At 60.0% G+C, this 19596-nt stretch overlaps 1 protein-coding gene across 1 annotated transcript; it reads right to left on the reverse strand.

Annotated features, from left to right (window-relative positions):
- Window positions 1-1420: 1420 nt before the first annotated feature.
- MEX3D (mex-3 RNA binding family member D) lies at window positions 1421-13464 on the reverse strand. The gene is made up of 2 exons (XM_068997263.1): window positions 12985-13464; window positions 1421-2815 (listed from the first exon to the last, which is right to left on the reverse strand). The coding sequence occupies exons 1-2, from the start codon at window positions 13436-13438 to the stop codon at window positions 1563-1565; spliced, it is 1707 nt and encodes a 568-aa protein (XP_068853364.1). The 5' UTR covers window positions 13439-13464; the 3' UTR covers window positions 1421-1562.
- Between the last annotated feature and the right edge of the window lie 6132 nt (window positions 13465-19596).

Consider the following 19596-nt stretch of genomic DNA (forward strand, 5'->3'; position numbering starts at 1 on the left):
GGAGCCTTCTCCTCTCCAGCTGAGCACCCCCAGCTCTCCCAGCCTGGCTCCAGAGCAGAGGGGCTCCAGCCCTTGGGGCATCTCTGTGGCCTCCTCTGGAGTGGCTCCAGCAGCTCCACGTGCTCCTGATGTTGTTCCCCAGGGCTGGGGCAGCTCTCCAGGTGGGGTCTCAGCTGAGCGGGGCAGAGGGGCAGAATCCCCCCTCCCCTGCTGCCCACGCTGGGGGCTCAGCCCAGGGCACCAATGGATTTTGGGACTGGGACCTGTCCAGCAGCACCACAGTGCCTGGAACAGGAGCTCCTGTGGGGACAAGGGCAGACCCAGAGCAGGGTCACCCAGCCTGGGCAGGGACAGATCCACCTGTGGGAGGTGGCAGATATCCCCGTCAGTTCCTGCTCCTGCCCCCAGGCTGGCATCTGTTCTTCTCCCTGGGCCCAAGGACATGGGAACGGGTACCAAGAGGCTCCAGGCAGGGAGACACCATGGGTAGCACAAGAATTCATATATAGTAAAAAGTCTTTATTAAGAAGGCTTTGAAGTCAAAAAATAAAACTCTTGATACAATTTTCATAACCGTCAAGTCAGCTCAGCAAATATATAATCAGTACTTTAGCCATGTAAGGTTAAAGGTCCGTTATTTTCTTTTTAAAATAAAATATATTTTAGTTTTTAAAATTTATTCAATAAAGTACATATTTTCCTATAAATTCCCTACATATACATAAAGAGGTAAAAAATAAAAAAATAAAAATAAAAAAAAAGAAAGAAAACAAAAAAAAACCAAAACAAAAAAAAATAAAACCCCCAAACCAACCACAAAATAAAATGGAGATAGAAATCTGTCTGGTTTTTGTGACGTGGTGTGTTAACTGTGCCCCCTCCATCTTGTCCTCCTGACCTCACATCACACTTTTTTGGGCAGTTTTCACATTGGCAAAATACAAGATAGACCTGCATTACAAAAAAAAAAAAAAAAATATATATATATATATTTATAGAACCACTGAGAATCATCCAAAAAAATAACTACATACAAAAAGAACCACAAAAAAAAAAAAATTATTACAATAATAATAGAATGATTTTAAAAAAATAAAAGACAACCCTTGCGTGTCCTAAAATAAAAAGTGCAACCGGACCTTTTCTTTCTGGTTATTTCAGTTTGCAAACGGAATACTGGTATTTGGGAAGGACTGGTGGAGAACAGCCGGGCTCCCTCCCCAGCCCCACAGCCAGGTGAAGAGTTAAAGCTATTCTGTAAACATCGGAGTTTCCTCCTTGCAGAATTCACGCCCCTCTTTCCTCATCCTCATCCTCATCCTCGTCTTCTTCTTCGGCCCCTTCGCCCCCAACCCTCCCGACCCCCCGGATTCAGCCTCCCCCCGCCCCTGCCGTGCCCTCTGCGCCTCTCCAGCTCCTCGCCGCCGCCTCTCCCCCCTCCCCGCCCCGTGCGCCCATCGGATCTGGTATTAAATAAAAAGCTCGATTTAAACAGTTTGAAGTCCTTAAAACGCCGTGGTGTTGGGGTGGAGGAGGGGGGGGCCGCCGGGCGAGCCCCCGGGCTAGGAGAAGATGTGGATGGCTTGGGTGGCGGGCACGTGGCACGCGGGGCACTGCGGCTGCGCCCGGCCGCAGATGCGCAGGGCACACTCCATGCAGAACAGGTTGTGGCCGCAGGGCACCAGCGCGGCCATCACCTCGCTCTCCAGGCACACCATGCACTCCCGGGAGCTCTTGCGGTGCCCATCCGAGCTGCTGGAGTCGGTGGGCGAGCCCGAGGCGGCCGAGATGCTGCCGGGCAGCGAGGAGGAGGAGGAGTAGCCGGTGCTGTTGGAGAAGGAGGAGAGTGAGCCCTGGGCGGGCAGCCAGGCCAGGGCACCGGCGGGGTCGCTGGGGATGCGCCGCGCCGAGGGGTGCTCCAGCCCCGCCGCCCCGCTCTCGGGAAGGGTGGGCGAGTGGCGCGGCGTGGCCGGGCCGCTGTTGCGTCTCTGCGAGCTGTTGATGGAGGAGCAGCTGCTGAAGGCTTGCAGGGGGTTGCCCGAGCGCTCGAAGGGCGACCAGATGGTGGTGGTGGGCGTGGTGAGGTCGAGGGCCAAGAAGTCGAAGCCGAAGTCGCACTCGTCGGAGCCCAGCGGGGCCGGGGGCTCGCTGAAGGTGCTGTAGGGGCTGGTGGGGCTGGCGGCCGCCACGCGCCCGCTGTAGAAGGACTCGGTGGAGCCGCTGCCCAGGGAGCTGAGGCTGTCGTTGCGCAGCGCGGCCGAGGGGCGCTGGGCAGGGTGGGGGGCCTTGGCCCACGGGGCGGCCGCGCTGCCCTGCAGGTCGAGGCAGACGTCGGTGCCGTTGGAGTGGAAGTCGTTGTCGGCGTTGACGTCGATGAAGGAGCCTGTCCGCATGGTGATGTGCGCCTCGATCTCCTCGCGCGCCCGGTCCACGTTCTCGGGCATCCCCGTCACCTCGAACACGGGCTCCTTGTCCCGGCTGGGCGTCACGATGTAGGTGTGCGTCTGCTGCTGGATGCGCTTGATGGTGGCTCCCTTGGGCCCCACCACCAGCCCCACCACGCGGTAGGGGACCCTCACCTGGATGGTGGTCTGGCCCGGCAGGTTGGGGGGTCCCTGCAGGGCTCCTGTCAGCCCGTTGACCTTGTTGCGCGTGGCCCGGATCATGGAGAAGTGCTCGGCGGCTGACAGGATCTCCCGCTTGGCCATCTCCACGTCCTCCTTCCTCCCGGTGACGATGAACACGGGCTCCTCGCCCCTGACTGGGGTCTTGATGTACGTGTTGGTCTTGGCACGCAGGGCTTTGATTTTGCAGCCTGCAGGGCAACGAGAAGGGGGGAAAATGACACATCAACGCTGAGATCTCACAGTGACCCTCTGCTCACCCAGGATGGGGACACAAAGGACCAGCAGGAACCAGCAGGCCCCTTTGGTTCTGCACCTGCAGCATGGACACCCTTGGAGAGAGGAGTCCCTCCCGCCTCCGAGGCAGATGGGGCTCATGGCTCGGTGCTGGGGGGCTGCCCTGGCTTCTCCTGGCTCCTGGCACTGCTCTGCCTCTCAGGGGTTGAGGATCAGCAGGATGCAGCCAGAGGGCTGGGACAGGCATGGGCAGAGGTGCCAGGGCAGGCAGCCAGAGGGGCCACTGAGTGGGTGAGAAGCTGGATTCACTCCAGAGGTGTTCAAGGAGGTACAAGGAAAAAAAAGATGTCAAGATGGAAAGGAAGGAAAAGGCTGCTTGTATCCTGCAGGTGCAATGACACCCCTGAGCCAGCAGCTGAACCTGAGCAACAGCCCTGGAATGCACTCCTGGAGTGAGAGGGGAGCCAGAGCTCCCCAAGGCAGGGGGCACAGCCACCCCCTCCCCTCCTTGTCCCCAGGGAGGGATCCCCAGTGCCTGGGCTGAGGCAGGGGTGCTCCCAGGACAGGGGTGCTCCCAGGGCAGGGGTGCTCCTGGGGCAGGGGTGCTCCTGGGGCAGGGGTGCTCCTGGGGCAGGGGTGCTCCCGGGACAGGGGTGCTCCCGGGACAGGGGTGTTCCCAGGACAGGGGTGCTCCCGGGACAGGGGTGTTCCCAGGACAGGGGTGCTCCCGGGGCAGGGGTGCTCCCAGGACAGGGGTGCTCCCGGGGCTCCTGCTCTCCCTGTTCTGTGAAGTCCTGCTTCCCCCGCAGGAGGAACGTGATTCAGCAGGCAGAGCATGGCCGGATGTGGGATTGCAGGATGGTGCTGCCAGCTCTGCCTTCGCCCCGTACAGCCCCAGGCACGGCCCCGGGCACGGCCCTGCCGGGCTCCGGCTGCAGGTCCTGGCAGCATCATCCAGACGAAGGCTCCCGCTCTCCTCCGGGGCTGCAAAAGGCTCCAAGTCTCCTCCAGGGTCACTTTGCTCTGCTCCACTGAGGAGCAGTCTGTGGCTGCCAGCCCAGCCCCACTCCCTGCACCCCCAGCCCTAATTGCATCCACTCTTCATTAAGTCCCCGCGAACCAGGCACAATGTGACCAGGGCTCACCGGCCACTGGCACACAGCAGGGAGTGACCCCCGCCTGTCCCCTCCCACCCTTGAGCTTTGCAGGGCATCCAACACAAAGCTGGGGGCCAGCAGGGATGGAGGGTGCTCGCTCGGAGCCCTGAGCCTGTCCCTGTCCCTGGCAAATGCTGCTGCAGATCCCTGTGGATAAACAGCTCGACTCCTCTGGGCACAGCCAAGCAGCTGCCAGTGCCTGGTTGGCTCCTCTGTGAACGGCTCAGGGCACTCCTTCCCCTCCTCCTCCTCTTCCCAGACGCTCCCTGAGGAAGGGCAGGGCTGCTCTTCCAGCTGTGAGGCTGGGGAAGGAGCGGCCTAGAAGGCTGAAGGGCCTCAGCACATGAAAGATGTGGAGCTGCTGGAGCCACTCCAGAGGAGGCCACGGAGATGCCCCAAGGGCTGGAGCCCCTCTGCTCTGGAGCCAGGCTGGGAGAGCTGGGGGTGCTCACCTGGAGAGGAGAAGGCTCCAGGGAGAGCTCAGAGCCCCTTGCAGGGCCTAAAGGGGCTCCAGGAGAGCTGCAGAGGGACTGGGGACAAGGCATGGAGGGACAGGACACAGGGAATGGCTTCCCAGTGCCAGAGGGAAGGGCTGGATGGGATCTTGGGAATCAGGAACTGTTCCCTGGGAGGGTGGGGATATTGGGTTTCTGTAGCCAGGTGTTGGTAGCAGGGAGGTTACAGGGGTGGCTTCTGTGAGCAGCTGCCAGAAGCTTCCCCCATGTCTGGCAGAGCCAATTCCAGCCGGCTGCGGAATGGAGCTGGCACTGGCCAAGGCCCAGCCCAGCAGAGATGATAGAGACACCTCAGGATCAGGGATTTAAGAAGGAGAAAAGGTGTTGTGCAGCTGTCCTTGGGTCTAGAGAAGAGCAGGGTTAGAACACGTGAGAGGAGCAGCTCTGCAGACAGCCAGGGCAGGGCAGGAGGAGGGGCAGGAGCTGCTCCAGGCACCCGAGCTGAGATTCCCTGTGGGGAAAACCATGGTGAAGGCCGTGGAAGTCCACAGGGGTGCAGAGAGGCACCTGCAGCCCCAGGAGGAGCCCACACTGGAGCAGGGGCGTGCCCAAAGAAGGCTGTGACCCTGAGGGAAGCCTGAGCTGGAGCAGGGTCCTGGCAGGGAGCTGCAGACCCATGGAGAGAGGAGCCCACGCTGCAGCAGGTTTGCTGGAAGGACTTGTGACCCTGAGGGGGACCCAGGCTGGGACAGTGTATGGAGAACTGGGTCCCATGGGAGGGACCCCACACTGGGGCAGGGGAAGGGCTCCAGCAGCAGGAACAACGTGGGATGAACTGACTGTGATCCCCATTCCCATCTCCCTGTGCTGCTGGAGGGAAGAGGGAGAGCCCAGGAAGGAGGGAGGGGTAAGGGGAAGGTATTTTAAAGATTTATTTTACTTCTCACGGTCCTGCTCTGATTTTGTTAATAATAAATTCAATTAATATCCCCAAGCTGAGTCTGTTTTGCCCCTGACATTGGGTGAGGGATCTCTCCCTGCCCTTATCTCAACCCATGAACCCTTTGCTGTATTTTCTCTCCCCCGACCACTTGTGGAGGGCAGTGATGGAGCAGCCTTGGTGGGTGCCTGGAACCAGCCAGAGTCACAGTGAAACAGGGTGCCCAGAGCAGCTGGGGCTGCCCCTGGATCCCTGGCAGTGCCCAAGGCCAGGCTGGACACTTTGGAGCAGCCTGGGACAGTGGAAGGTGTCCCTGCCTTGGCAGGCGTGGGACTGGATGAGCTTTAATATCCCCTGCAACCCAAACCATTCTGGGATTCTGTGACTCAGCCAGGGCTGGAATGGCACAAGAAGCTGAGCCAGCTCTGTCCCAAGCAGGTAAATCAATCCAGGCTCTGCAGCAGCACCCGGAGAGCAGAGGGAGAACAGGAGCCGTGCTGTGCCTGTGCCCCAGGTGGGCATTACACCTCGTGGATGATCAGAAGCGAAAAACTTCAGTCAGTGAGCAGCAGGAGCTGCCCTGGCTGCCACAGCCAGGCTCTTCAGCACCACTGACCCCTGGCAGGTGGATTTATGGCTGGGGCACATGGTAAAGCAACAGCCCAGGGACTGGGGAACCATCGAAGGTGACATTTACTGAAGCCATTATCATGTGCCAGCTCCTACAGGGCTGTCCTGGGAGAGGCACCTGCACTTCCCATGTTCCCCTCCCAGATTTATCCTGGTACCTGCTGTAAGATCTCCCCATGCTCCAGCACCTGGCAAACCAGGACAAGCCAAGGCAGTGGGAAGAGGCTCTGCTGGTGCCTCCCATGGGCACCAGCCTCATGCCCAAGGTCCCAAATTCATTCTTTGCAGCATCACAGAACCATGGAATATCCCAGCTTGGAAGGGACCCTCAGGGATCATCAGTGCAGCCCCTGGCCCTGCACAGACACCCCAACAACCCCACCCTGGGCATCCCTGAGAGCGCTGTCCAAACGCTCCTGCAGCTCTGGCAGCCTCGGGGCCGGGACCATTCCCTGGGGAGCCTGGGCAGTGCCCAGCAGCCTCGGGGGGAAGAACCTTTCCCTGAGATCCATCCCCAGCCCTTATCAAGTGGCAATTTCAGGATGCAAAGGCACTGGCAGCTCCAGGAGCTGCACACAGGAGCTGCTCAGGAGCCACGTCCCACGGGGGACATGGCCCAGCGAGGCTCCTCCTCACCCCACTCCCTCACACCAGCAGCACCCAAATGATGCCATGGCAGCACCACAGAGAGGAAGAGTTTGTCTGGCTGCTCCCATGAGCTCTTCACAGGGACAAAGGCAGAAACCTTGGATAAAAATCAAAGGGTGCCTGGCTTGGCCAGTTCCACCCTCCTCAAACCAGCAGTGCAGGAAAAATGCCCCCAACCCGTGGCTGCTGGATGATGCCAGGGCCATGGATGGCACCAAACACAGCTGGGGTGGGAGCTGGTTTTCCCAGGGGAGGGGTAGGAGAAGAGGATGGCAGATGTGGGAGGATGGGGATGCGGGGTCACCCCTTGCCTGTCCCAGAACCACACCAGGAAACACTGGGAAGGGAGGCAGCGGCCAGGGAAGCCACGGCCTGAGGCCATGTGCTGGCACCAGCACCAGGAACTGTGCCTGAGAGGAGCCTCCAGCACCAGGACACAGCAGGGCACCAATCTGTCCTGCCCTGTCCCCAGGCCTGAACTCCTCCTGAGACACCCCTTGGCCACAGGGACTCCCAGGCAAAGGTCCCAAAGCCCGGAGTGGGCAGGAGGGGCAGGATGAGCAGCCTCCCCAGGCTGGGATCCAGGGAGTGCTGAACCCCGCCCAGAACAGTGAGTGGTGGCTCTGGGACACCGGGAACTGGTGACAGACACAACCTCACAGCAGGACACTGCTGTCCCCCAGCACACCTGCACCCCCCGAGGCGGCTGAGCCAGGGCTGCCCCTGCCCGTGCTTGGGAGGGGGGATGGCTGAGCCCCCAAGAGACAGAGGAACTTGAAGTGCAAACTGGTGGTTTAACCAGCAACTGCAGCTGGGGGAGTCATGGAATGGTTTGGTTTGGAAGTGACCTTAGAGTTGATCTTGTGCCACCCCCTGCCATGGGCAGGGACACCTTCCACTGTCCCAGGCTGCTCCAAGCCCCAATGTCCAGCCTGGCCTTGGACACTGCCAGGGATCCAGGGGCAGCCCCAGCTGCTCTGGGCACCCTGTGCCAGGGCCTGCCCACCCTCCCAGGGAACAATTCCTGCCCAAGATCCCATCCAGCCCTGCCCTCTGGCACTGGGAAGCCATTCCCTGGGTCCTGTCCCTCCATGCCTTGTCCCCAGTCCCTCTGCAGCTCTCTTGGAGCCCCTTTAGGCCCTGCAAGGGGCTCTGAGCTCTCCCTGGAGCCTTCTCCTCTCCAGGTGAGCAGCCCCAGCTCTCCCAGCCTGGCTCCAGAGCAGAGGGGCTCCAGCCCTTGGGGCATCTCCGTGGCCTCCTCTGGAATGGCTCCAGCAGCTCCACATCTTTCCTGTGCTCGGAATGACCCAGACCAGTACAAGCCATTTCAGATGAGTCCCTGCAAACCTCCACCCCAGCACGCTGTGCCACCATCCTGGACGGCCACATCCCTGTGAAGCTGCTGCAGGATCAGGGTCAGGCTGGAGGAGGCTGTGGAAAGGACCTGGAGGTGCCTGGCAGTGCTGCCAAGCCCCCAGCCCAGGCAGTGCCAGACCTCAGCCCAGCAGCACCAGGTGGCACCCACACATTCCCCCAGCCAAGGGCTGCTGCACAGCACCAAAGGCAACAGAGCAGAACAAAGTGCCTGACTTTGCTGCAAGTCCCCACCAAAGCAGCTTTAAAGATCCAAATAAAAACACCTCAAAACCAGGGGCAGGATGGAGGGGACAGACCCAGGGATGCTTCAGCCCCAACAGCCCTTTTGAACACCAGAGCCCGAGAGCAGCTCAGCTGCTGTTACAGCTCTCTGGTGGAGCTCTGAGTCCCTGTGGGCACAAACTCATCCCTGCTCAGCTGCCAGCAAATCCCTGCGTTCCAGAGGTCTCACCCTGCCCCCCAAATCACAGCCCCCCACCCCCCCCGTGCCATCACACTCAGCTCTGCCTGCAGGGACAGCCCCGATGGGGGGTGAGCAGGACACTCCTCCCAAACCTTCTGTCCCAACTCCACACCCTCCTCTTTCACCCTCTCCCCATCCCACATGGCTCCCATGACACTCCACTCTGCAAAACTGCCCTGCCTGCACCCATCCCACCTGCCCTGGGATGGGACATTGGCAGCTTCTGACAAGGAACAGAATCCCAGGGGGTTCTCCCCGGGTAATGTGGTGATGGAGGCAGCACCCCAGGAAAGGCGCCTGCTCTCCCTGAACATCCTCACTTGGCATCACCAAAGAAAACTTGGCTCTCTGCGAGAAGCCCCAGACAGATCAGAGCTGAGACCACTGCAAGAGCCCATGAAAACCAGTACAACACTGGGAGAGAGGGCTGGGAAGATCCTCTGTGCTCCAAAAACCACGCTGGAGGTGACGAATCCTGCGCAGCTCATCCACGCCCCGATCCCAGCATGGCCCGGGAAGCCTCTTGCTCCCACATCAGGTGCCTCCTGCACACAAGGGCAGAGCCAGCTCATCCCCTTGCCCAGACCACATCTCTGCTTGCCTGAGGAGGTCTGTGCTGGCAGTGCCCAGCTCTGAGCTGGTAAAACCCAAAAAGCACCAGCAGAGCTTTTCTGGAGGAGCCTCTGATGGCACCACGCAGGAGGATGGTTCTGTCCCAGACATGGGAACCCGCTGGTGCCTCACCCCTGGAGTGCTCTAGCCATGGCTCTTCATCTTCCCCAGCTCTGCAGCATCTCCTGGCCTCGGACCCATAGTTCTGGAGCTCCTGGTCCTCTTTGCTACCAGCAAATGCCACAGGATGGGCCCGGACTGGGGCCAGGCGTGGAGGAGAAAATGCTGCACCTCCATCACAGCTCCTCTCCCTCGTGCTGAGCGCTCCCTCCCAGCTCTGCACACAGGAACGAGCTCATCCCTCACCCTGCTGCAGGAAGCCAGCACAGCACACTTTGGCTTCTTCTCCAGACACTGGGAAGAGCGGGGCAGGGAGGCTGGGCTCTTCTCCTCGGGACACAGTGTGCAGCCAGTGCCAGCTCTCAGACGTACAGGCAGATCCTTCAGCAACCAGACCCATCTGTGTGACCAAGCTCAGGAGTTCCCAGCTCTGCTACAACCCAGCTGGGAGGAGGCAGCCAGGAGGATGTGCCAGGTGCCTCCAAGGACGTGGCACCGTGGGCAGGAGACAACAGAGCAGCAACCCAGGGCTCCGAAATGAGAGGACTCCTTGCACCCCTGTGATCCATGGCAAGGTTACAGGTGCCCAGGCTGGCCCAGAGAGGCCCACGGTCACCCTGTGCATCCTCCCAGCACTGGAATGCCAGCCATCCTCTAGCAGCGAGGAGAAGTGCCATGTGCCATCCTTCCCAGGATCTCCCCTTTGAGCATCCCAGCATCTTCTCTAAACAGCAACTTTCCTTTTGTAGAGCTGTGACAGTCCCTGAGTGTCACAGATGGGGAGAGGAGCTGTGGCTCCATCCCATGGGAAGCACCTGGTGTGGGAGGGCAGAGCAGACACTGCTGGGACAGCAGGAATCCACACCAGCACAGCGCCCACGTGCCAGAGCCAGGGCAGCTCCAACACCTGCCCTGTGCTCCCGCTGATTCCCGTTATCCCCATGGCTCTCGCTGCTGGATGGCAAGAGGAGCCCACGCTGCTGCAATCGGTGCCCACAGCACCTTTTGGAGATGGTCCCTCCCACGGCAGGAGTCATGACTGGGCTTGCAGGCGAAGGCACGGCCAGGGAATCCCGCCCGGCCACGCAGCCATGTGGGAGAGGAGCCACAAATCCCGGCTGCAAGAGGAGCCATGGATGCCAGTGGGCAGATGCTGCTCTGTGGTGTCACCAATGCCAGTCTGGACTTGGGGTCATGACAAACACTTCTCCAGCTCAGGCAAGAAAATACCAATTTGCTTTAGAGAACAAAGATTTACCTGATGAGCTGCTGCTGCTCTTTGTGAAAGGGTTAAATTAGGGGATCTGGAGGAGAGAAATTGAAGAAAAGGAGAAGTAGGAGAAGTTGTGTCCAGCTGCCGGGGTCCCACCTCAGCCTGCACAGGACAGGACATCCGTGTGTTGGTCCTGGCTGCCAGGACCTCCCTGGTCCCCACTTGCCACAGCAGCTGGGTTTGGGCAGAGCAGGACAGGTCCCAAAGTGCCCCAGGAGCTGCTCCTCAGCACATGGTGTGTGGGAAGAGATCCTGAGCCTTGCCCCAACTCCAGCCCCTTCCAGGGCACTTGAGGTGCACATCTTCATCCCCTCCTGTGTTCCAGGCGTGGCAGCACCACAAACTTCTGCTCCCTGGGTCACGGCCAGGCTGGACAGTGAGGGAAAGACAAGAGCGACAGGGACATGGTCTGGGTGACCCAACCCAGTCCTGCAGTGTCACCAGCAGGGCACATTTGGTCACCACGATGATGATGGTCCAGCCAAACACCCCAAGGCTCAGCTCTACAGCCAGACCCCGCTGCCATGGGGCTGCCAAAACTGAGGGAGACTCGCAGAGGGGATCTGGGAACCAGAAGGACCCGGGAGGCAGCACAGGGTGAGTGAGAAGGGCTCTGCTCGGTGTGAGCCCTGGGGAACAACCTTGGTATTGCCCCTGCTCAGGCTACACCTGAGCATCCTTGGTGTAATCCAGCGGCCAGTGGCACTGGAGAGCAGCTGGAGCACAAGCACACTGCTGCCAGCCCCGTGCTGCCCAACCACCCCACCCCACCGTGTGATCGAGGGTTCTGAGTGCCCCTCCTCACCGAAAATCCAGTGCAAGGCCACCACGCTGCATCCCAGCAGGCCAAGACCAGGAGAGGGGCAGGACACACAAGAGGAAACCCCTGGAGAGGGCTGTTCCTGCCCACAGGCTGGGGCTGCAGCACGGAGCTCCAGCTCACAGCCGGCCGCACGTCACCTCCAACCCCACACGGTTGCCCCCCAAGCACCCCTCCTCAAGCTGGTGTAATAATTTTTTCAAAAGTTTCACGAGCCCGCAGAGCTCAGCGAGCACCCAAACTCCGCCAAGGTGCTTGGGCAGGTACCTGGCTGCGCACCCAACTCCTCGGGGCGCGGGAGGTGCAGCACCGGGGTCTCACCACACCGAAACGCCCAGGGAAAGGCACCGACCGGCAGCCCCCGGGCCAACGCAGCCATTCCCCCGGCCTCCTCCCCTGGCAGAACCAGGGCTTCTCAGCAGAGCCCAGCCGCCGGCACAGGTTCGGTTTCACGCTGCCGGAGCCCGTGGCTCCGCAGAGCCCGGCGGCGAGGCCACCAAATCCAGGTCTCCATCCAGCCCGGGAGGAAGAGGAGGAGAATCCTCGGGAGCAGGGCGCGGTGCCACGCTCCGCTCCTCCGGCTCTGCGCCGCCGCCCGCCCGGCCCGGCGGGGTCCGGCAGCCCGGGGGGACCCCCGGCCGGGGCGGTGGGACCGGAGAGGGGTGCTCGGAAAGTTGGGAGGCCGGGAAGCGGGGCCGGCTGGGAGGCGGCGCAGGCCAATGGGAAGCGCCGAGCATGATGTCACCGCGCTCATCACAGCATGGCTCTGGCTAACAAAGAGAACAATGAGGCTGCCCAGTTCCCCGCTTCCCCCCTGGAAAAAAAGCCCCCCGACCCCCGGCTCGCAGCCCCCCCGGGCAGGGAGGGGTGGGAGCCGCGGGGCGAGGGCACGGCTGGGGTGCCAGACCCCACAAGGGCAAAACACCCCGGAGGTCACGCTCCCTGCGAGGGGATTCCTGCCGGGATCCCTGCGGGCAGCAGCTCCTTTCCTTTTCCTTAATTCCTCCGCCCTGGGGTCTTTTCTTTTTGTTTTTTTAAGGTGAAAGTTTGGTTTATTTGGTATGTCCTGGAGACAAAGCCCACTCCAGGCACACCCACCCGGCGAGGGCTGGGGCGTCCTTTTGTGACAGCTGGGTGCGAGGGGCTCCTCGGCCGCCTGCGGAGCTCCGGCCACCTACAAACGAGCGCGTTAATGACCATTTATATCGGATTTATCAGTAGGATTTGTAAACGAAGTCTGAGATAAGGGGCACCGTTTACACGCCGGGTCTGAGATAGGGAGCTGGAGGAGGGGAGGGGGCAGAGGCATAACTACAATAAAACCAAAGCTCTCGCCTCGCTCCGTGTCCTGGCAGCTCCCATGGACTCGCGTGGCTCCCGGGAACTTTCCGTGGGTACCCGGCGTGATCCCACCCGGGCCGATGGAGTTTAATTGCTATTTCCAGGCAGTTCGGTGGGAGCGCAGCTCCCGGGACCCGTGGCCGACTTTCGGGGCCGTGGGATCTGCCGCCGTTAAGTTTCCGCCTCCGCACGGAGACAAAGCCCCGAAATTGCCCCGAATCGCGGGGTCCGGCGCGAGGGAAAGGGGGGGGGTCGCCGTGTCCCGCCGGGTCCCCACGCCGCGTTACCTTGCCGGCCCACGATCTCGGCGACGTGCTCGGAGCTGGGCACGGGCACGCACTCGGTCATGTTCACGCTCTTCTTCCTGCTCGCCGGCGGCTCGGGCAGCAGCGCGGGCGGCCCCAGCGGCGGGGCCAGGCTGCCGAAGGCGCCCGCGGCCGGGGCGGGGGCCGGCACCGGGGAGCCGCCGCCGCCGCCGCGCTCCCGCTCCCTTAGGCCGCCCGGCCCCGCGCCCCCCGCCGGCTCCTCCGCGCCCTCCAGCCCCAGCAGCGAGAGCTGGTCCAGGGCGAACCTGAGCGCGGCGGCTTCGCCCTGCGCCGGCGGCCCCTCCCGCTCCCGGCCGGGCTCGGGCTCCGGTGGCGGGTCCTGCCCGGCGGGCGGCGGCGGGCTGAGCAGGGTGAGGCAGCGCGGCGGGCCGCGGGCCGGCTGCCCGGGCTCGGGCTGGTACATGGAGCCGGGCATGGCGCGGAGCGGGCGCGGAGCGCAGCGGGCCGGGGCCGGGGCGGTGCCGCTGCCCGGGGCCGCCGCCGCCGCCTCCCTGCGCCCCCCGCCCCGCCCGGCGATGGGCCGGGCCGCGCCCGCCGCGCGCATGCGCGCCACGGCCCCGCCCGCCGGGCCGGCCCCGCCCCGCCGAAGCCCCGCCCACCGGGCCCCGCCCTTGGGGCCCCGCCCTCCCCGCGGAGCCGCGACCCCGGCCCGGCCCAGCCCGAGGGCTCCGAGCATTTGGGGGGGGGGGGTCTGAGCATCCCGGGGGGGGGGGTCCGAGTGTGGGGTAAGGGGGCCCTGAGCATCGCAGGGGGATGGGAGGGGTCCGAGCATCGGAGCGGCGTTCTGAGCACCCCAGGGGAGCTGCGAACATCCCGGAGGGTTCCGAGCATCCCCGGAGGGGTTTCCTAAAATTGCAGGGGGTACTGAGCATCCCAGAGGCACTCCAGCATCGCACATGGTTCTGAGCATCGAGAGGTTCCGAGCATCCGAAGGGGACCCCGACCACCGAGGGGGGGGCTATCGAACATCCCGAGGGGTTCGAGCGTCCCCGGGGGCCACGAGCATCTCCGGCGCACGGCACCGTCGCCCTCCCCCCATCCGCAGCTCAGACACGGCTGCTCCCATGGCGGAGCCGGGGCTGAGCTGCCTGGAAAACGCCGCCGAAACCGAGGGCGGCGGGAGGCAACCGGCTCGGAGGGGACAGCCCGGCAGTGCCACCGCCCCGCGGCACAAAGGACCGAGCAGGTCAGTGGGTACCGCTCGGCCCCGCAGGGAGCGGAGCCGCCAGCGCCGCAGCAGCGGCAGCGCCTCCCGGTACCGGGCAGCCGCTCCCTCCGCCCCTTCCGCGCACTCGGGGACACAGCTGTGGCACAGCCCCGCTCCGAGACCGCTGGATTCCGCCTTCTCCCCGAGTTGCTAAACTTAAGAAAACATAAAATCGCCGTCTTTTCCCCCACCATTTCCCTTTGGATGTTGCGCTTCTGTTTCACAGGGTTATTGCACAGAGTCCCGGAGCGCTTTGGGGTGGAAGGGACCGTCCAGTTCCAGCCCCGTTTTGCCGTTCACGCTCAGCAGCAGCAGCGTCACCTGGTTGTGCCTGACAGAGCCACAAACACCTCGGCAGCCTGGATGCGCCGAGACCAGGGCTCCCACTTCCTCACCACGCCGCCACAGCAGGGCCCTGCTGCCATGGATGTCCCCCCACGGCTCACTGCCAAGCTGCTGCCTCCAAACCCTTTGTCCCAGCTGGGCCACGGCTTCACAGGGCCCTTCCACAGCCAGGACTTGCACTCCTTCCCTAGAAAAACACAGAGCAATTCCCAGCTCACCCACCTGCCCAGACATTCCCATTCCACAGCTCTACACTCAAGTTTAATTTTCTCCATTTACACATAATTGTCTTTCCCAGTCACTGTCTTTGGGATTAATTCAACCGTTTGTCTTGGGATTGTTTTTAATTGCAAGAACCATCAGTGTCTGGGCTAGAAACCCCCCCTTCAATCCACCCACTCTGTTCCCATTTCAGATCCCAGGAAACGTTAACTCCTGCTGCTCCATGGCCCCAAAACAAGGCACATGGGCTGGCCCTGTGCTTCCAAGCTTTGCCCTTCAGCTGGTGACTCTTCTACGGACAGAGACTTTCACATTCTGATACTTTGAAAAAGAAACCTGAAACTTCTGTGGGATCTTTCCAGCAAGGCAACAGCCACCAGGAACTGGCTCCTTAATTCTTTCCCCTCCTTTCACCTGACAACTAAACCCAGCGTCTTCCAGCTGCTAAAAAGTTTAATGAAAACAGTTAACAAGCTGCTTCTCCTCCTGATTTGCCTCTTCTTCCTCTCCTCCTGCTTTCTCTCCAGAGGACTCAGCTGTGAACTCCCACCAGCCCTTTCCTTCTGTCTGGTTGCTGCAGAGAAAGCTGGAGCAACTTCTGTTTTCTCCCTGAACAACTCAATTTCACAGAGATGTGTCCATATCCATCCCAGTTCCTGTGCTTACACACATCCAACAGCATCAGCTCAGCTCCGGGAATCCTCCCACTACAGACCTGCCTTCTCCATGCCATGAGCTGTTCAGAGAGCTGGCGGGCTCCAGGATTATTGCATGGAATCCTTGAATATCCCAGCTTGGAAGGGACCCTCAGGGATCATCAGTGCAGCCCCTGGCCCTGCACAGACACCCCAACAACCCCACCCTGGGCATCCCTGAGAGCGCTGTCCAAACGCTCCTGCAGCTCTGGCAGCCTCGGGGCCGGGACCATTCCCTGGGGAGCCTGGGCAGTGCCCAGCAGCCTCGGGGGGAAGAACCTTTCCCTGAGATCCATCCTAGCCCTGACCCAGCTCCAGCCAGTTTTGGCATGAGGGTTTGCACCCACTGAGGAGAGAAGCTTCTCTTCCAGGGAAAGACACAGGAAATCCAGGTCTGATCTTGAGACATCCCCCCCTTTGTCCCTCCACTTCCCAGAATATTTAGCATAGTAAGTTGAAACAAAATAGTGGGGTTTCCATAACTTGAGACAGAAGAGTACAACCCCTCCTGTTGCAGTGGGGGATACTGTAACACCCCTCCTCTCCAAGCTCCTTCTGTTTCCAGATAATGGAGGAAACTCAGGCATGCCCGACACCAGCTCTGGCAACCTCGAGCAACGCAAGAGAAGTGCACTTGTGCCTGAACGGCTCCTTAGGGATGTCCTTGCTGCAGCTCCAACACTAAACACACTCCTGGCCACCGCAGGCCACCACATCACCAGCTCTGATGTGTGATTTACGTGGGCTTTCCAAGTCCCCTCGGGAGCTGCACTCCCAACACTGCCATTTTTGTCTCTCTGTGCTTTCTCAGTCCTTTTGGGAAATTTCTACGTCAAGTCCAACAACACCCAGGGAAACTGCCAGTTGTTATTTTAAGCACTTTGGCAAACCTGGTTTGTAGATGTTGTGCCTCTGATCTGTTCCATTTTCAGCAGAACTAGCTCACACTTTTCTTCTGAGAGTCTTAATTCCAGGCATGACACCAAGTGGCCTTTGGGGTTTTTTTAACCTGAGCAATTAGCAGTTCTTAAAGAGACTTGTGTCTCTCATTAACAGAGGAAATGAGTCTACAAACCAGGGAAGTTGTTCAGCACAACTCTATTTCATTATCAAAACATGACCATGCAGAAGAACCAACTTTGCTAAACCCAGAGAAGGCGCTTGCTGCTTCCAAGCCCATCTGTCCAGGTGCTTTCCCCATGTCCCAGCATTCCCAGCTGTTTATACTGCCTGTAATCATTTGTGTCTGACCCTTAAAGCTGTGGCTGCCCCTGGATCCCTGGAAGTCTCCAAGGCCAGGCTGGACAGGGCTTGGAGCAACCTGGGCTAGTGGAAGGTGCCCCTGCCCATGGCAGGGGGTGGAATGGGATGGGCTCTAAAGTCCTTTCCAACCCAAACCAGTCTGGGATTCTGTAATCTACAGAAGATGTCCCCAAAAAGAACAACACAATTCCATGTAAAGACAGGGAATTACGGAACTAAAGCACAACAGGTGTCACAGCTCATTCAGGTGTCTCCTACATGGAGAAACAGCAACAGAAGTTCAGCAGTGCCACCACAGATCCGTGAGCCCAACTCCCCCAGGAACAACTCTGCAATTGCTGCTGATTCCAGGTCAAGTGTGCAGTGGCAGAAGTGACAAGATCCAAGCTGGAATATTTGTTCTGCAATAGAGACCATCCTTTGTAGATCAACCCCTAAAGACGGGATTAGTGAACACAGGCAGGGGAACCCTCCTGCTCCCCTAACAAAAAATCCCACAGTTGTCATAGAATCATCCCAGACTGATTGGGGTTGGAAGGGATGGTAAAGCCCATCCAGTGCCACCCCTGCCATGGGCAGGGACACCTCCCACTGTCCCAGGATGCTCCAAGCCCCAATGTCCAGCCTGGCCTTGGACACTGCCAGGGATCCAGGGGCAGCCCCAGCTGCTCTGGGCACCCTGTGCCAGGGCCTGCCCACCCTCCCAGGGAACAATTCCTTCCCAATCTCCCATCCAGCCCTGCCCTCTGGCACTGGGAAGCCATTCCCTGGGTCCTGTCCCTCCATGCCTTGTCCCCAGTCCCTCTGCAGCTCTCCTGGAGCCCCTTTAGGCCCTGCAAGGGGCTCTGAGCTCTCCCTGGAGCCTTCTCCTCTCCAGGTGAGCACCCCCAGCTCTCCCAGCCTGGCTCCAGAGCAGAGGGGCTCCAGCCCTTGGGGCATCTCCGTGGCCTCCTCTGGAGTGGCTCCAGCAGCTCCACGTGCTCCTGATGTTGTTCCCCAGGGCTGGGGCAGCTCTGCAGGTGGGGTCTCAGCTGAGTGGGGCAGAGGGGCAGAATCCCCCCTCCCCTGCTGCCCATGCTGGGGGCTCAGCCCAGCACAGGGGGGGTTTCTGGGCTCAGTGCCCATGGCCGGGGCAGGCTGGGCCTCTCACCCACCAACACCCCCAAGTCCTTCTCCCCAGGGCTGCTCTCTGTATTTTAACATTTGCCTAAATCACAGCACATTAGTCAAATTCTATAAAATTAGATCCAAAATTTAGAGGGAAAAATACTTTTAAAGAATGATTGTAGCTGCTCTCCTCCTCTTTAGGAGGTCAATCTCTACTTTCTGCAGCTCTCCAAGCACATGCAAATACCATGCAGAAAGCACAGGCTTGGAGCACAGCACAGAAGAGGTGCTGCAGCTCCGAGCAGAACCACAAAAAAGCCCTTACTCTGTGTGGGAAGGCTTAAGGGAATATTTCAGCACATCAGGAGCTGAATCACTGCATGTGGGTGGAGCCAGACGGATTGACAAGATCTGGAACTTGAAAGATGACCTCAGCCTGAGATCAATCATCCCACAAAGTCGCTGACTGAGGGAACAGCATATGGGGACAGCTCAAGGTGATGAGGCTCAATGTCACCGAGATGTGCCACAGCTGCAGTAGAGGCACAAGCTCCAACTGAGGTCACCCAAAGCCTGGCCCACTGTGATCCCTCAGGCCCAGCAGCCTTTCCTCTGTTCCTCTTGGCATCCCCACCACAGCACCTTCAGAGATTCCTTCCCTACAGCAGGACATGAAAGAGGCACCTTGGGGGAAGCCATTAGCAAAGGGCTCTTTTTCATGCATTAGATGAATGAAGACTTGAGCTGTCAGGTAATGACTTTGGAGTTGTGGAGAAGCCAACTTGATGGAAAGCTAAGAATTAATTGCAGATCAGACAAAAGCATGAAATAATAAAAGCTGGTACACCACACTTTCAGGTTTTACAGCCCTTCAGATCACTAAACCCCACCAAATGTGCCCAGGAGGCTAATCCAGGACATGGAACTGCACTTATCTTGCAAACAAAAACATGCAGGAACTTTTTAGGATTCACCTTTTTCCAAAAGCTCAAGCTTGGGGGTCTATACCCCACCTGGAGCACTGTGTCCAGCTCTGAGCCCCCAACATCAGGAGGGCCTGGGGCTGCTGGAGCCACTCCAGAGGAGGCCACAGAGATGCCCCAAGGGCTGGAGCCCCTCTGCTCTGGAGCCAGGCTGGGAGAGCTGGGGGTGCTCAGCTGGAGAGGAGAAGGCTCCAGGGAGAGCTCAGAGCCCCTTGCAGACCCTAAAGGGGCTCCAGGAGAGCTGCAGAGGGACTGGGGACAAGGCATGGAGGGACAGGACCCAGGGAATGGCTTCCCAGTGCCAGAGGGCAGGGCTGGATGGGAGATTGGGCAGGAATTGTTCCCTGGGAGGGTGGGCAGGCCCTTGCACAGGGTGCCCAGAGCAGCTGGGGCTGCCCCTGGATCCCTGGCAGTGTCCAAGGCCATGCTGGACACGGGCTTGGAGCATCCAGGGACAGTGGGAGGTGTCCCTGCCCATGGCAGGGGTGGCACTGGATGGGCTTTAAGGTCCCTTCCAACACAAACCATTCTGGGATTCTATTTCTCAGAAGCCTTGGCGTTTGTATAAGCAAATGAAACCCGATTCCTACAGCGGCGCTTTTCTGAATTTTGCCACTGAAGCCAAACCCCTTCAGGTCACTCATTGCCCAAATCTGTGCAGTCTCCAACTACTGCCATTTGTGACTCTGCGAGGTAAGAAAAACCCACTCAGAGATTTATTTAATGAATTGACCAAAAGCTTTCCCATTGG

This window comes from Aphelocoma coerulescens, chromosome 28, assembly GCF_041296385.1.
Source record: "Aphelocoma coerulescens isolate FSJ_1873_10779 chromosome 28, UR_Acoe_1.0, whole genome shotgun sequence".
Lineage (NCBI taxonomy): Eukaryota > Metazoa > Chordata > Aves > Passeriformes > Corvidae > Aphelocoma > Aphelocoma coerulescens.

Excerpts from the sequence above, each read along its gene's own strand:
- MEX3D (XM_068997263.1), bottom strand. The coding sequence starts at position 13,438 with ATGCCCGGCTCCATGTACCAGCCCGAGCCCGGGCAGCCGGCCCGCGGC. Across the intron at positions 2,816-12,984 it reads CGAGATCGTGGGCCGGCAAG|GCTGCAAAATCAAAGCCCTG; the intron begins GTAACGCGGCGT and ends GTTGCCCTGCAG.